At 47.7% G+C, this 17,028-nt stretch overlaps 1 protein-coding gene across 1 annotated transcript; it reads left to right on the top strand.

Moving 5' to 3' along the window:
- The first annotated feature begins 5,051 nt into the window (after positions 1 to 5,051).
- Positions 5,052 to 14,854, top strand: ASF1B (anti-silencing function 1B histone chaperone). The gene is made up of 4 exons (XM_004688687.2): positions 5,052 to 5,212; positions 11,278 to 11,393; positions 13,270 to 13,446; positions 13,783 to 14,854. Exons 1-4 carry the CDS (start codon positions 5,104 to 5,106, stop codon positions 13,987 to 13,989), a joined length of 609 nt encoding a protein of 202 aa, XP_004688744.1. The 5' UTR covers positions 5,052 to 5,103; the 3' UTR covers positions 13,990 to 14,854.
- The last annotated feature ends 2,174 nt before the right edge of the window (positions 14,855 to 17,028 follow it).

The raw sequence follows: 17,028 nt of genomic DNA on the forward strand, positions 1-17,028 counted from the left end.
ACATTTTGTGGGGGTGGAGTGGGGAATGGGATCAAAAACGGGGCGGGGCAGGTGGGAGGGAAGTGCACGGGATTATGGTGATGGCACACGGGTGACTTGGTGATGGGAAACCCACGGGGATTACAATTGAAATTTTAAAAAATGTACAAAATGATGTAAAATGTACAAACTGTTGTATTATTTAGAAGAAAAAATTTCAGCCATTAAAAGCCTTAATAAGGCTGTACTAATACTGTAAAAAAAAAAAAAATACAAAGTAGAAACAGCCTAAACATTTTAGGAGGTCCTCACCATCAGGGTCATGCAGGTACAGGTTGGGCAATGTCGGGAGCACATCTTGACAAGGAGACACTGTGTGACTGTGGAAATGGTCTCAATCTTTGCTGTCCAATGGGGTGGCCACTAGCTGCCTATGAAACACATGAAATGGGACTAGTCTGGCTGGGGGATTGAATTTTCCCCCATTTTATTTAATTGGATTAACTGAAACTGAAATAGCCACATGTTCAATAGTGGCTACACATCCAGACAGCACAGCCACGTCGCACCAAAAATAAATGAATTAGAGGTAAACACATGTCAAGATAGCTACATCTCAAAAGCATCATATTGTATAAAAAAGCAAGTTTCAGAAAACAGTCTAGGATTCAGAATGAAGTAAGCAGGGTGTCTAAAGTAAGTATTTTAGAAGGTCCTCACCATCAGGGTCATGCAGGTACAGACAGGTTGGGCACTTGTGGGTCCCTGTGAGGAAGCACATTCTGGCAGTTTGTTATAGCTGCCCTGCTTGCTTCATCTGTCTTAAGCCTTTCAGGGTATATCTGATATGACACTGTGTTAGCAGTCTCCAAGCTGGCACTCAGTTCAAGGATTCACCAGGACTCATAGGACTTAACATGTAGTAAAAGGATACAAAGCAAAATCAGCCAGTGGGAAAAGTACATGGAGAGGACAGAAGCCACATATATATGGATTACAGCAAAACCAAACAAAGATAAACTTTAAAACCAGCCCTTGAAAGAGGACAATAGAACCAAGGCATCCAAGAGACATGGGGGAGGGAGAAGAAAAGAGAGAATGAGAAAGGAGAAGAGCACAATGGACTGTCATGGAGGACTACAGATGCTTTGATGGAGGGAGAGCTACGTTGACCACACCTGAGAGGAGAAATCCTGTATTGTAAAATATTAAAAAGGATGTAAAGCAGTGGGACTCCATTAATTAAAAGCTAGGTGCAGGCTTCCAAGTGGAGTCTTATGGGATACACTCATTTCCTACGTAAATATTTCAATGATTGAAATGTCTATCAAAAGAGCTCATGGACACTCAACGCCAGAGGTGCTGATCAAGTACAAAATTCCAGATTACCAGAAAAGGTGTTCAACATAAACCACCTTGTTTGTACAACTCAGACCCCACAAGCACACTTTTCAGGAAAGTATGGGAATCCTCCTGAATCTAAGTTCCTAGGTACCAGCCAAGAGCCAATGTCGCAAACAGGCCTATCTGAGGATAGCAGTCTGAGGCCCACTATCTTAACTCTTGTGCAGATTCCATTCATATAAAGCTACAGAACATGACAAACAATATTACAGATTGCTTAAGGACTCCTACCTATATTTATATATAAACATACACAGAAAATAAACACCAAATTCAAGATTATAGTTACATTTGAGGAAAAGGACAGAAGAATGGGTGAGACAGGGATATATAAAGCCTTCCAAAAAGTTTTACTAAGTAATGTGTAAAAGCATGTTTTGTTAGAGCATTTTTTATACTTTCCAAGTCCACCTGAAACATTACATTACATAAGGCTGAAAATTTATCTGCTTGTTACTATGTTACTACTCACAGTTCCTGTTTATTGAGTGCTTCTCACATTCCAGGTACTATGCTAAGGCCTTTTTTAAAAAAAATTCAATGAAGACTTCCCTCGTAGGAGACCCCTGTAAGCTTTGGAAAGACATTAAAAGAGTCAATATAAACCAGGTGAGATCTCTGCCCTCAATCAGTTTTCAATTTACTGTGGGGTATGTGGGATAAGCACAATTTAAAACCAGTGAAAGTACAGATTCTGGTTAAGTGCTATTTAGATAATAAAGCAGGGCGGTGCAATTAGGAAAGGCTAATTTAATGAGGGTAGTCTGGGAAGGTTTATTTGAGAGAGACATTTGAGTTGAACCATAAATGATGGGAGTGAGACAGCCATGCAATTATCTGAAGGAAGCACATTCAAGGCAGCGGGAACAGCAAGTGCATGCCCTGCAGCAAGACTAAGCCAGTGTGTTGAAAGATGGAAACAAAACCAGTAGGGCTTGAGAGTGTTGACAAGCAGGACACTGAGAGATGATGCCCAAAAGGTAAGCTGAGGTCATTGTGCAGGGCCTCCTAAGCCACAGGAGAGATCTTAAGTTTCATTCTAAGACATGTTTGAAGCAGGATGAAACGATGTGCAGCACACCCTACAAACAGGCTGTTTTCTTCATCAGCACCACAAACATCATTCTTGTGGCTGATGAGCTTTATAGGGGCTATGGAGAGGCTGGGGGAAGAAAGGAAGGGTGAAAAATACCCACCATCCAAAAAAGGAACTACAAAGTTGGAATGAATACATGTTTAATTAAATACCTAGAAAATGTAACAACATGGCAACTTCATTATTGAAAACAGCATTATATTTGGGAATGATTGAAAAATTAGATTTTTCAGTCACATCAAATCCTGAATATGTGCAATGACTACCAAGAAATTATAGCCAATCATAAATGTGAATTTTCTTGTAGCCAAACTGTTTTTAAGGGAGAAAAAAAAATTTTTTAAGATTTATTTATTTGTGCATACAGAACTGGGGTACAGGCCAGAGGTGCAAGAGCAGTGAGAGGATTCACCAGAGACAGAGTGGGGAGCAGAACAGGCAGATGGACGAAGTAAACTGCTGAGGGCAGCAGCGGGTGAGACAGGTCTCCCTCGCCATGTGGGTCACCTCCCTGGCAGAGGATGGAACTCACGCTCAAGTGGCTGAGACTAGCTTACAGTGCTGTGCTTTAACCTGTTGCGCCACCAGGGAGGGCCCGAAAATAATCTTTTTAAACAAACAAACAAAAAGCCCCTTCCCTACTTATAATGAAATGTAGACACAAAAAGAAGCCTCACATCATGAAGCCCTAATTGGAAGGAGATAGAAGGGGCTGATGAGAAATGCTCCAGGTTTTATCAACGCAGTTCAGACCTAAAAGCTGTGAGTTTGAACATCCTGGGGGAACCCCAGGAAGGTTGCTGTGAGGTGGGAACACTTGAACAAAGAGATAAGAATAACAAGAGCACCAGATATCTCAAGAACTAGAAGAAATTCTGGGCACAGGAGCTTCACTGAGTGGTTCGTCAGCACTTGAAGGAAAAGAAGGCCTATCTGCCTGGACAGAAGTTGGCGCTGGGCAGGTAGTAAACTAAGCTAGCAGTCTAGATGACTCCACCCGAGAACAGCAAACCACTCACGTTTAAGTTAACTGATTCCATCTGTTTCAGGCCAGCACCCCTTGCTGCGGGGGTTCTGGAGCACCTGAAGGTGGTCAGGGCCACTGTGCCGGGCATCTTCCGCGTCGCTTAATTTCAGTCAACGTTTTGATCTAAAAACATTCTAACATACAGCTGAACTCCTGGAAAACTTTCCAGGTCGCTCGCTGGGCACTTGAATTTACGTTTAAAGCCACCAGTGTAATGAAACCTAATGCAAGACCATTTCCGATGAAGATGTCCTGGTTACAGATGTGCTGTCACGGTCACACACTGTAAAAGAACATCGCTCATTTGCATTTTTCATACCACCAGAAGGTTGAAATAATATCCTGGCTATACCGGAGTATACACAACATGTAGTTAATTTCACCTTTTTAATTTAAAACAAGCAAACACGGTTACTAGAAAAATAAAATGAGCCGTGTGGACGGCGTTCATTTTCCCCGGGCAAGCGTGGTCGCGGGTAGAGGCAGAGCGTGAGCGCTGGGGCCTGGAGGTGACCAGACCGGGGGAGGGGTTTTCAGAGGGATGTGCACGCATGAGTCTGGTCAGCGAATATTCATGGCCTCTTCACGAGCAGGGAAACGTGGCCCCGGGTGCGGCGCGGCGAAGGCCGGCCTCGAGCTTGCGCGAATAAAAGTCTCCCAACGGTCCTCCAGGGGGCGAGAGCGGGATTCGAACCCCGGCGAATCCCGGGGCCCGAGTCTGAGTGCGCCGTCGCGTCACGCCGCTCCGCCTTCCCTCATGGGGGTGTCCAACGTTCACAACGTTCACAACGGAATCCCCAGCCGCTGGCCTTTGAGGGGTCAGAAGCCACTGGGAGACGCTCCCAACAACGCTCACCTGAAGACAGACGTCCAAGCCGCTCGTCCTTTCTCTCCACACCCACCACCACCGTTCCGACTTCCGCTCCTCTCCCACGAATCCCGGGACGAATCTTTCTGTTCTCCCGCCTCCCTCCGTTAATTCAGCCAACCACCTCTCAGAGAACCTGCTTTACCCCCGCCCCCACCGCCGCCTGCCAATCACCGCGGGAGTGAGCACTGCCCTTCCTACCTCTTGAGCGAGAGCCGCGCGCCACCGCTCGGCGGTTGGCGGTGCGGCTCCCAGTGGAATGTATTTCTGAGGAGGGTGGGCTGAGGGGCGGGATAAATTGGTGCGGAAACCCTCAGGATTGGCCGAGAGCAATTCCGCGCTCTGACTCCGCCCACCCCTCCTGCGACCTCCTTGTCGGAGAAGCTGGGGATTGGTTCCTGTCGGACACCCTGAGAAATCAAGAGATGGCCCCGCCCCATTCACTCATCCCGGAGAGGTAGCTCGGCGGATTGGTCCGGGAAGTCTCGGCGCGCGCAGACCGACGCTCCAGAATTGGCTAAAGATGTGCTCGCGCCTCCAGAGAGCCTTGACTGTGATTGGTCGGAGGGTGGGGCCCGCTATTTGAAGGAGGCGCGCGGAAGAGATACGCCTTTCGGTCCGCGGAGAGAGAAGGCGGGAGCGGTTCGGCCAACGCTATCCCGCTGACCCGACTGGACACAGGCGCGAGCTCGGCTCCAACTCTAGCCTCAGCTGAGAGCGGGCGAGGCAATGGCCAAGGTGTCGGTGCTGAACGTGACTGTGCTGGAGAATCCGAGTCCATTCCACAGCCCCTTCCGGTTCGAGATTAGCTTCGAGTGCAATGAGGCCCTGGCAGACGGTGAGCCTGGCCCTGTGTGAGACCTTCCCCTTCCCTGGGCCAACCCTGACCTCCCTGTGAGCCCCCGCCCCACCAGCCCCAAACGCCCGTGGAGGCTGCAACCCAGTGCACTGCCGGCCCCACTCCCTTCCCACGGATACTCCCATTTCCCCCTCAGAGACCTCAGCATCCCGCTATTTTTCCTGTAGAGCCCGTCCTGGGCACCCGTTTTTTCTTTGTCTGTATTCTTTAACCTACAGAAGCCCTCAGCACTCTCTCCTGTAGCAAGAAACCTCCACTTTATTTCTGGCCAGGCCTCTGATCCCTTCCTCCAGTGTTTCCATCCATTCACTCTCCCCTGTGAGGAGGCACTTATAATTCACTTTCTTCCTATGGAGGCAAAATGCTCCCTCCCATTTTTCCCGTGGAAACCTCAGCTTCCTTCCCCACTCTCCCTATGGAGACCTCTTCCCCAGGCTCCCCCTACTTTTTCTTAGTGGAGCCCCTCCAATCACCCTCTTTCCTGTGAAGATCCCCTCCCCTTTGCCCCAAGACCTCTCACCCCCATCTCCTCATTTGTCTCCTTGTAATCCCCTCCCCAGCCTGCTGATATTCAAACAACCCCATCCCCACCCATTACAATTTATTTTCTATCCTGCAGCACATATCCCGAAGCATGCCTGACCTCCAACCCCCTTTTCTTGACCTCAACCTGAGCATAGGACCAAGCTTGGAGCTCCAGTCTTTGAGGCTTGCTTGGTCTCCCCACCTCCTGCTCCTCCCTCTCTGATTTTGGACTTCAATGAACACACTAAAATCTAAAGGGTGGCATAGCCAGGCAAGCATTAGCAGTTTCCCACTGCCTGCCTGCCAGGTTCCAGGTGACCATTCGCAGAAATTTTTTCAAATTTTTTGATGATATCACCTGGAAGGGGGTCTTGCTAATTCATGGCAATATCTGGATTCAAATAATCAGCTGGGAAATCAGAACCTCTTGCGTTTTTCCAAGGAGCTTTCACAAATGAACCTACTCATCTGTGTAGCAGATGGGCATGGCTCTCATCTCACAGATGAGGAAACAGGAGCCACAAAGTGAAAGACTTTATATTTTATTTGTGCATAGTAGAACTGGGCTGTAGGCCAGATGTGCAAGGCGTTGAGGGGGTTAAGGGAATTCACCAGAGGCAGTGGGGAGCAGAACAGGTGTATCTACTAAAATACACTGCCAAGGGAAACAGCATATGAGACAGGAGAGGTCTTTTGTGCCATGTGGGTTAGTTCCCTGGCCAGGATGGAACTCAGGCAGTAGTGGTGATAGCACTGAAACTTAACCCTTAGGGCACTAGGGAGGCCCAAGTGAAAGACCTTTTAAATAAATGTCTATCCAGAAGGAAAATATAAGGTCACCCAGGGAATCTTGGCACCATATTTAGGAAGAAATACTGCATAAGGCCTCTTCTCCCACTTACAGTTAAGAGAGAATTGGCAACAACTCAGTACATGCAGATCTGTGGGCCTGAGAGGTCTGGGTGCATTGACTAGCTCCTCTTCTTGGTGGGTGGGTGGTTTACCGGAAAAGCTAATCACTTGGATTAGCTTGGGGTTGATACCTTATGAGATGTGTGTGGGTTTGAACTGAGCCAGTAGTTCCATCTCTTCCTGGTTTCTCCTTTTTAAATTAAGGAATCAACCTGTGACTAACTATAGAATAAGCCCAGTTAAATCCTTTCTGGAATAAGGCAGGGTGTAAATAAATAAATAAAGTGTAGAATGACACTGTGGAATAAGATTTAATTTTAAAACCAGGAGGAGATGTAAAGACCTAATATGTCTCTGGGATTCACAGTTCCCAGATGGCAGGAGATTGGGTTTCAAATTGGCCTGTTTGCACTCCTTGCTGTTTAAAGTGGTTACATGGTCATTATCTAGTACTTTTTATTCTGAAGAAGCCCCTTCTCTGTTACTTTACTAAGCTGTTTATGGTCTCAAAGTAGGAAAGGCTAATGTCAACCTGCTGCTGGTCTTTTTTTTTTTTTTAAGATTTATTTATTTATGCATACAGAACTGGGGTACAAGCCAGAGGTATAGGGGGTGGTGAGAGGATTCACCAGAGAGAGAGTGGGGAGCAGCACAGGCAGATCAGTGAAGTACACTGCTGAGGGAAGCAGTGGGCAAATCAAGAGAGGTCTTTTGTGTCATGTGGATCACCTCTGGGGCAGGGGATCGAACTCATGCTGAGCTGAGCTGGCTTTAGCTTTTTGGTGCTGTGCTTTAACCGCTGCACCACCAGTGAGGGCCCTTGTCATTATTTTTTAGAGATGGAATGACTTCCCCAAGGTCACACAGCCAGTTTGTAGAAATGTTGACTCTAGAGTTTGTCAGTTGTGAGTCCAAGCTTCTTTCTCTTTGCTATAACTTGGGAAAGAAAGCATGCATCTCCTATTTTAGAAGAGAAACATAAATAGGACTGACCATAGATCTATTTCCACATCAGAACACTCTCAAAAGAGTGAAGGGGGTGCTATTATTAATTACACCCAGCCAGGAAAGCTTTTGCTCAGAGAAATTCCAGTCCAAAAGCAAGCACTGGCCCGGAAATCCAGGCTCTTTGGTTCTACCCCTCTGGCTATTTGTGACTCTGACCTGCCGACTCGCTTTCTGCCTCCTCTTGGCCCTCTTCCTACAAAGCAGAGACTCCGTTTTCTGCCTCTCAAAACAGTGGGCCATTCAGGTAGGCCTGGCTTTAGAAATCTCTCAGATCCTGGAGAAGTCTTTCAATCCTGTTATATTGGCAACTGGAGATCTGACAACATGTAAAACCCCGTCAGCTGACCCCATTTCCTAATGGTTCCAGGCTCCTTTTGCTTTCTTTTCTCATCAGCATGTAAAAGTAGAGGCTTCTAATGCCTGTATCCACATTTAATACATTCACATGTTCCCCCCCCATTTTCTTTTTTTCTTTTTTTTTAAAGATTTGGTTACTTATGCATACAGAACTGGGGTATAGGCCAGAGGTGAAGGGGCCACCGTAGAGAGAGTGGGGAGTGGGGGGGCAGAACAGGCACATTGACAAAGTACACTGTGAGAGGAGCAGCAGGTGAGACAGACGTCTGCTGTGCCATGTGGGTCACCTCCCTCGCTGGGGGGTTGAACTCAGGCTGAACCCATTGCACTATCAGGAAGGACCTTCCCCCATTTCTTTTAAGAAACTTAATAAACACTGGGTGAATAAGTCATGGAGTCAGACACATAGTGGTCAGACCATGTCCATTTATACTACATGATTATGAACAAAGGTGAAAATTGAAAAGGGCATATTAAATACATTAAAAGAGGGAAGAGAGGCCCTCCCTGGTGGCGCAGTGAGTTAAAGTATAGCACTGAGAATCTGGAGCCGCTTCCGCATGAGTTCGATTCCCGCCTGCCCCGGAAGTGACCACATGGTGTGGCAGACCTCTCCTGACCCGCCCGCTGCTCCCCTCAGCAGTGTACTTCCTCGATCTGCCTGTTCTGTTCCCCACTCTGTCTCTGGTGAAGCCTCTCACTGCCCCTGAGCCTCTGGCCTGTACCCCAGTTCTGTATGCACAAATAAATAAAATCTTTTAAAAAAAAAAAAGAGGGAAGAAAGGGGGGCCTCTCTGGGGATGCAGGGGTTAAAGTCTCAGCACTATCAAGCTATCACCAGCTGCTGTGTAGCAAGAGCTACAGTATGAGTTTGATCCCAGGCCAGGGAGCCAACCCACAGGGCACAGCAGACCTCTCCTGTCTCTCCTGCTGCTTCCTTCAGCTGTGTAGAGCCCTCTCAACCCCACATTTCTGGCCTGCACCCCAGTTCTTGTATGTATGTATATGTAAGTAAGTAAGTAAATAAATAATCTTTTTTTAATAATAGAGGAAGAGGGCCCTCCCTGGCACAACAGGTTAAAGCGCAGCACTATGAAGCTACTCAAAGCCACTGTGGCACAAATTCGATCCCCAGCCAGGGAGGTGACCCACATGATGTGGCAGACCTCTCCTGTCCCACCTGCTGCTCCCCTCAGCAGTATATTTCAATTGATCTGCCTGTTCTGCCCACTTTGTGTCTGCCTAATCCTCTCACCTCCACACCTCTGGCCTGTGCCCCGTTCTTGTATGCATACATAAATTTCTCTGGCTAATTCAGTTTTTTACATGTCTTTAATCTTATGGCTAGTTTTGGTTTTATATAGAATTCTGCACAGGGGTTAGAACGTTAATTTTGGCATAAAGATAAAACGTAATTAAGTCACCCTTGGAATTGTCTTAATGATTAGGTATGCAATATATGATGTATAATCCTGTCTTGTTTTCCATAGGCATAAGTTTGTGCTGTATTGGTGATTAGCATCCTCTGTCTAATTCTACAAAAGGGTTATAGTCAAAACTGAACTGTACACTCAAACTGCAGCCAGTTTAAGTGATTCCAATTTATAGGTTCTTGTTTCAGTCATCTTCTGTCTTCTCTGGATGTTTTTGTCAGCTCCTCTAATTGTTGAGTCAGTCATTCTCTGTGATCCTCAGTTCATTCTCTGATTGCTTTCTGACCACTTTACTAGCTCACGATGGCTCATTTGGCCACTTGCTGTGCACTTGCTCTCTGGTCAGCCCCCACATCGTCTCTGTTTAGGTTTTGCCAACAGTATTGAACTTGAGTACCTGTGGCATTCCTGGGACTTGGTCTATTTCATTCTCCACAATCTGTCTCTCCTCCAGCACATAAATTATACTTGACTCCACTGGTGATAGGAAAAGGCCAGTGGAAAGATGCCAAAATATAGAAATCAGAAATTTGTGCTTAAAAGGTAAGAACAGAACTGGCTTTGTTTTTTGTTCATAAAAAAATAAAAAAAAAAAAAAAAACCATTATGCCTAGTTGTGTCACTGCTTGTAACAAAAATAAATTTTAAAAACTCCCTGCAAATTATAAGAGACTAGAGCTTGACCGAACTCCACTGAGCCTAATGGTCACTGTATCCCACACAACTGCTGGGCCTCTGAGCAGGCCCAGAGTGACACTGTGAGGGACAGGAAGCCAGTGTATCGAGGAAGAGCTTGGGGCTCAGGTGACAAACCTCCACAGACATGGCCCAGCATCCATGTGCTTCAGAAGTTGGATGCACTTATGGGACACCAGACCAAGGACCAGAGCAGCTTCCAAGAGTGTTTGCTTCCTGTGAAAATCACAACTTGTGAAACATCCCCCAGCTGCTGGAGCAGTAGGTTGTGTAATTTCAAAGAACCTAAAATAATTTTCAGGTCTCCTGCCAAGCTTCCCTGTACCAGCCTGACCTTGTCCCTGATACACTTGGACTTTCTGCAAGAGGCAGTGGTCACTGGGAACTGCCTGTGATTGACAGGCAGGGTCCCTTTACGCTCTTTTCCTTTCATCTCTTACTTACATACTCAAGTATGGGGCTCTCCTGATATGTAAGATACATGTGAGCTAGGGTTCAGAGTATGGCCCTAGGATGCTGCATTTGGTGACTGTGTCTCTGTTGCCAGTTGTACATGAGTAGACATAATTTAGTCATGAATCTGGAAGACCTGGGTACTGGCCGGCTCCTCTAGTGGCCTCATCTTGCCCTCCTAAGGGCTGGCTCTCCTGCTGAATTGGAATCTACTGTCCTGTTCCAGTTGTCGAGGGATCTACTCATTCTGGTGGCACCAGTCCCTGTGTGTGAAAGAGGATGCGGCTTCCGATCCCAGCACCCAGTGGGCAGGGCTCTGAAATGGCCCAACTCCCTGCTGTTCCCTCCTCAGCATGGCTCGGTCACATGGCTCTTAATTCAGCCTCTGCCATACAGTTCACCCTTAGGCTCTGAGTATTACCCTGGAGGTGCAGAGTGAAGGTCGCCCTGCAAAGCTGGGCCCATGGAAGTATCCCCACCGGAAACAGAGCTTCAAGTCCATCCCAGTATCAGGGGTCCAATGCCCAGCAGCTATCAGGTGTTCCTGATAATAAGAATCTTCCAGTATATTGAGGATCTGTCCCAAACTAACACTAAAAAACTTCCTCTGCCTTCTTGCTATCAAACTATTTCAATTCCTTAACATTCATGTCCTTGCAGACCTAGAGTGGAAAATCATCTACGTTGGCTCAGCTGAGAGTGAGGAATTTGATCAAATCCTAGACTCTGTGCTGGTTGGCCCTGTCCCAGCCGGGAGACACATGTTTGTCTTTCAGGTAAGAAAAATGAGGCCTGAGGCCTTGACATTTTGAAACACCCTTTTCTACCAATAAGTGTATAATGTGTGGCTCAGTGAAGGAAAGTTCAGGTTCAAATCCTTGCTCTCTTTCAGGAAGTGTCTGACCTCTCATTGATACCTTCCCTCATCTTGTGTATCACAGCTGATAATCATGAGCCACTCATTTACATTTGAACCTCATTATTCATAGGAATCATATTCTATAAAGCTGCTGTCAATACTGAAGTAGCAAAAACTGAATACAGAACCACTGCCTATAGAGGAGATACATGATTAGGCTCCTGCTACTATATCTGTATCAACCAGTCAGTACTTAATCTTCTGTTTCTGTAGTAATATTGTTGGTACATTTGCATTGAACTCATGGCCAACAGCACTGTACCTCATGACACTCAGAGGTAGCACTCAGCACCATGCCTGGGAGTCATTGCAAATCAAAATGTATAAAAATGTTAGACTTTAGAAAAGGACACTTGTTAACAGTATAAGCACTGATACAGGAAGTTAAGAGTGTTGCCTTGTTCGACCTTAGCTGGGACTACTCATCACACAACTCGGATTTCTCCCCGATTCTGTACATGTCCTCGAACACTATGAAACTATACCCGAATATTGATTTTGGTATTACACATAAATTTTAGTGAGTAGGCGAATTTGAAAATATGGACTCCATGAATAATGAAGATCCACTATAGCTGCTGAATAGCTCTCTAATCCAGCACTAGAGAGGTGGTCAGAATGCAGATTTAGTGTGATTCTTGTACACAATAAAGTTGGACAGCCTCTGCTTAACCCATTCACTTCCTTCCATGTCTGCTGTTCCATCCCCAGCCTGAGCCACCACATGTCATCACCTAACCCCCTCATCCATCCCATCATCCACTCCACAACCAGGGCCAGCTTCCTAACTCTATAGTCCATGTCCTCACATGGTCAGTGCCTGCTATAATGTTACTGGCAGAAAGTTCTATTTGAATATAGGCCTCTGCTTTTTTTGGTTTTTAATTGCCTTCATTTTATATCAGCTATATAGCCAGCCCTGTCTATGACAATACACCATGAGTCTGTCTACTTCGTCCTTCTCTGCTGCCGGATCTAGGCCACCGTCTCTCTCTATAGGACCCTCCTGCCTGACCCCCTGCTCCCACTACAGTTCTCCTTCTGTCACAGCTCTACACAGCCAGCGTTATCTTTTTAGGCCACAGGTGAGGTGGTACTTACCTCTTGCTAAACATTCTTACTTGGGCCCTCCCTGGTTGCACAACAGGTGCTTTAAAAGCACAGCACTATGAAACTATCCACAGCCACTGCATCACAAGTTTGATCCCCAGCCAGAGAGATGAACCACATGGCACAGCAGACCTCTCCTGACCTACCTGCTGTTCTCAGCAGTGTATTTCAGTAGATCTCCCTGTTCTGCTCCCCACTCTGTCTCTGGTGAATCCTCTCACCACCACCAACCACAGCCCCCACCCCATACCTCTGGCCTGTACCCCAGTTCTTGTATGCATAAATAAATCTTTTTTAAAAAAATTCTTACTCTTTCACAAGCCCTTCACTGGCCCAACAGACCCTGTATGACTTGGTCCTTACCTGTCCACCTAATTAGCCTCACCTAAGGCCATCCTTTTTGTTCACTTCACACCAAATGTTCCTCCTTTATGGCAGCAGTGACTTTCAGCATTTCTAAGTATTTATATATTTGATTAAAACACTTCCCCATTTGATTGAAGACTGAGGGCAGAGATCATATATTTAGCTCACTAAATTACATACTGCTTCAGAAAAATTGTTATTACTGGTAAAGACATGACTGATAAACAATGCTAAGGCCCAGAATGTGTTTCCTCTAGGCTGATGCCCCCAACCCATCTCTGATCCCTGAGACAGATGCGGTAGGTGTGACAGTGGTCCTCATCACCTGTACCTACCGTGGACAAGAGTTCATCCGAGTGGGCTACTATGTCAACAATGAGTACCCAAACCCCGAGCTTCGGGAAAACCCACCACCAAAGCCAGACTTCTCTCAGGTGGGGCCTGCACTAACCACTTCATACAAGCGCCTTTGCATTTGGGGGGAAAGTTAAGTTGGTAAAATTGGGAGATAAGGTCACTTAGGTTTTCAAGTCAATGGTCAGCTTAAAGCTGCAGGCTAGAATGAGAGAAAGGGTCTTTGTTTCTCAGAACTATACTTCAACGAATGAAGATTAAATGGGTCTGGAGTACCAAGTAGAGTTGGTGGTGATGGAATAAGCCAGATCTGTTCTTCCAGGGCTTGAAGTGAGGGAGTTAGAGGGTGAGTGGAGGCGCTCTGTGGGTATTGTGAGGGAAGGCATGCTAACAAGGGCTGACATTCCTCTTCCTAGCTCCAGCGAAATATCTTGGCCTCAAACCCCCGGGTGACCCGTTTCCACATCAACTGGGACAACAATGTGGACAAGCTGGAGGCCTTAGAGAATGAAGACCCTACCCTGGGCTGTGGCCTTCCCCTCAGCTGCATGCCTATGAAGGGCCTGGGTCTCCCTGGCTGCATCCCCAGCCTCCTCCCTGAGAACTCCATGGACTGCATCTAACTACAAGGACCCAGGCCCACTTGGGTCCAGCCATAACATCTGGAGAGGAAGTTAGTCCTCCCTGAGAGTCTTATGGAACCATAAGGAAGTATCTGGGGCCATCAACCACATCCAAGCCAGTCATACTTGCCCCAAGGAAAGAACAGGGCTCAGGTCTCTCCTGACCTTGGCCTGGAAAGAATCACCTCACTTTTACTGCCCAGGCCTATAAGTGGCAGGACTTCAATTCTGAATTCGTTATGACTTGTGCCCTTTTTCTCTTGCACATACACACAACCACAGACTATACATTCTAGCTACAGGCCATTGTGCCACACTGCTTCTGTGAGTACCATTGAACCAAAGCTCTTCCCGACAGCCTCCCCAGTCTGCCTTGATGTTCTTGGTCAGTGACTAGCAAGGCTGCAGCCCTATGGGCCGAAGCCTCTGTTATTTCTGAGCAGATTCACCTAGCTTTCTGAAGTCACAGGCGAGGAATCTTAGAAGATGGACTTAGATACAATTTTTGTCCTCCCAGGACAATTTTTAGGTCTTTTCAATCCACTAGCCCCAAAGGTGTGATCATCAGGATGCTGAGGATTGGTGGTTGACTCTCCTCATGATCATCACTTTACTTTCTTCTTTTAATTGGACCTGACTTGCCCTGGTGGGGGAATGACATGTTGGAGGGTCTTGCTGTTTTTGGTCTCGGCGCCAGCATCAGGGCCCCTCTGCCTCTGGCTGTCATGATTAGGTACTGAAGAACCTAATGCTCCCACTGACCAGAGTGATTTCAAGCAAGGGAAGCAGTAGGAAACAAAAAATTTTCCCTCCCCCTCCCATGCTCCCCCATGCCCTATCCCTTGCTGCTATGTGGATGCTGTTATGATTGCAGTTTGTATATTAAAGGATTTTTATATTAAATATGTTTGGTTGGTCTAAAAATAAAAAGCACTTCATCTAGACCAACTACTTATGCTTTTGTTTCTGGTGGACAGAGGCAGCTTTGTCACTTTGTCCATCTCATAACATGAGGGATAAACTTGTCTAGTATTTCTAACTTATGTTCCGGGAGGGACTTTTCTTTATCAAAACTTGAGCAACCCAGCTGTTCTTGAGCTAGAGCATAACCAATGAGTTTTCAGACTTTGACCTTGACCCACAAGAAGAAATTAACATTGTGATCCAAGCACCCATACATCAACACTTTAATTAGATTTCACTTAACCTTGTAACACCACATCCCAAAGTAGAGTGATTTGGCCAGTGAGCCATATCCCTGATATTCATAAAAGAACCCCCACTCTTGCTTCCCTTGGACTGCTGGTCCTCAGAATCAAATGCAGATAGCTGCATGGTGGAGAGCAGTCTGTCTGGGCAGAGCAGCCTTTAGCTTAAGAGACCTGAAAACAGCCCCTTCAAGTGAAAATTAACTCAGTCCCCTGCCCTTTTTTTTTTTTTTTTTTTTTTTGTGCCTTTTTCCATCTCATTTGCAATCCCCATGGGCTTCCCACCACCAATTCACCCGTGTGCCATCACCATAATCCAGTGCACTCTTCCCACCCCAGTTTTGATCCCATTCCTCCCCAAAATGTCTCTGGTTTATAGTTGTTCATTGTTTTCATTTTTACTCTATTACATTTGTCTCCCTTTTCTCCCCCTGATCCCTTACACTCCTATGAGTGAAATCATCCGGTATTTTTCTTTACTTTCTGGCTTATTTCACTAAACATCACCCCTTTCAGAGTCCCCTGACCTTCTATGCCCACTTGGCCTCCCTCCATTTCAGTGGTCCTAAATTGCAGTGAGGGATGCAGTTTTGCTCCCCAGAGCACATTTAACTATGTCTCTGGATGCTTTTGTCATAACTGGTGGGGGGGGGGGGAGGAGAGAAGTGCTGCTGGCAACTAGGGAATAGAAACTGAGGCTACCCCTAAACACCCCACAATACACAAGACAGTGCCCTTGGCAAGGAATAATCCAGACCCCAATGACAGTAATGAGGCAGTTGGGAAATCCTGACCTTCCTCAGGCTATGTGTAATTTGAAAGGACACCTGAAGAGAGAGGCATCTTTCCACCTCTGCTCCAGAACAGGTTCCCTTTGCCCAGAGAAAAGGAATCCTCAGCCTGGCTGTGACCCAGAATTCTTCCTCTGTAAAATGGGAGTGATAACTACCGACGCGAGAGGAGTATGGTGCTAAGCAATGTATTTAACGTGTGCCTACTCTTACTACAGGCGCGAGCCCAGGGTGGGCGCCCTTCCAACCGCTCTTTGCTCACGGGACCCAGCATCCTCCTGCAGTTCAGGCTGTGGCTGCGGGAGTCGCCGAAGGCCCCTAGTCCCACTCCACGTCTCTCACCCAGCTTGGACCCCGGGCATGCGCAACTGTCCAGCGCCAGGCCTTCAGAAGGATGACCGCCGGCGGCCAGTCGACCTCTGACCCTCAGCTCAGGCAGTGCCCCTCCCCCGCTGGCAGGTGGAAGGCGGCTGCGCCCGGGGTGGGGGCCGCGGCGCCAACCTTGCCTGGCTCGCGGCCGCTGCCGCACTGAGCGGGGGCGGGAGACTGCGGCGCTCACCAGGCAGGACCAGAGCCCTCCGGACCGCCTCCTGGGTCTCGGAGCGCAGCGCGCCACGGCCTCCCGCCAGCCTGCGCCGCCCCGCCCGGCCAGCCCGAGCGGCCGGCTGCGTCTCCGCCCCGCCCTCTCACCCCGGTATTGACACTGTACGTTCTGCGGAAGGCTGTCCGGACTGCGCGCCTCCGCCAATTGGCGGCCTCGGTGGGTGGGCCCCGGACCCTGTCTGGAGCCTTGACCAATCGGGCTCGTTCGCCCGCCCAACTGGGTCCTCGCGGGCGCACTACTGGTCCTGTGTTCGCGGGTGACGTCACGAGACAAGAGCCTATGGCGGCACGGGAGGGTGGCGGCAAGCCAATGCGCGGCGGCGTAGCGCCGTCAGTCAGTACAGCCTAGGCCAATGAACGGCGGGCTGCGGGGGCGTCACGGACAGCAGCGGACTTGGGCTGAGGTTCCCCGGCGGGCGGGCGCGGAGAGACGCGGG

This window comes from Condylura cristata, unplaced genomic scaffold (genome assembly GCF_000260355.1).
Source record: "Condylura cristata isolate star-nosed mole 26May11 unplaced genomic scaffold, ConCri1.0 scaffold00024, whole genome shotgun sequence".
In the NCBI taxonomy this organism is placed as follows: Eukaryota; Metazoa; Chordata; class Mammalia; order Eulipotyphla; family Talpidae; genus Condylura; species Condylura cristata.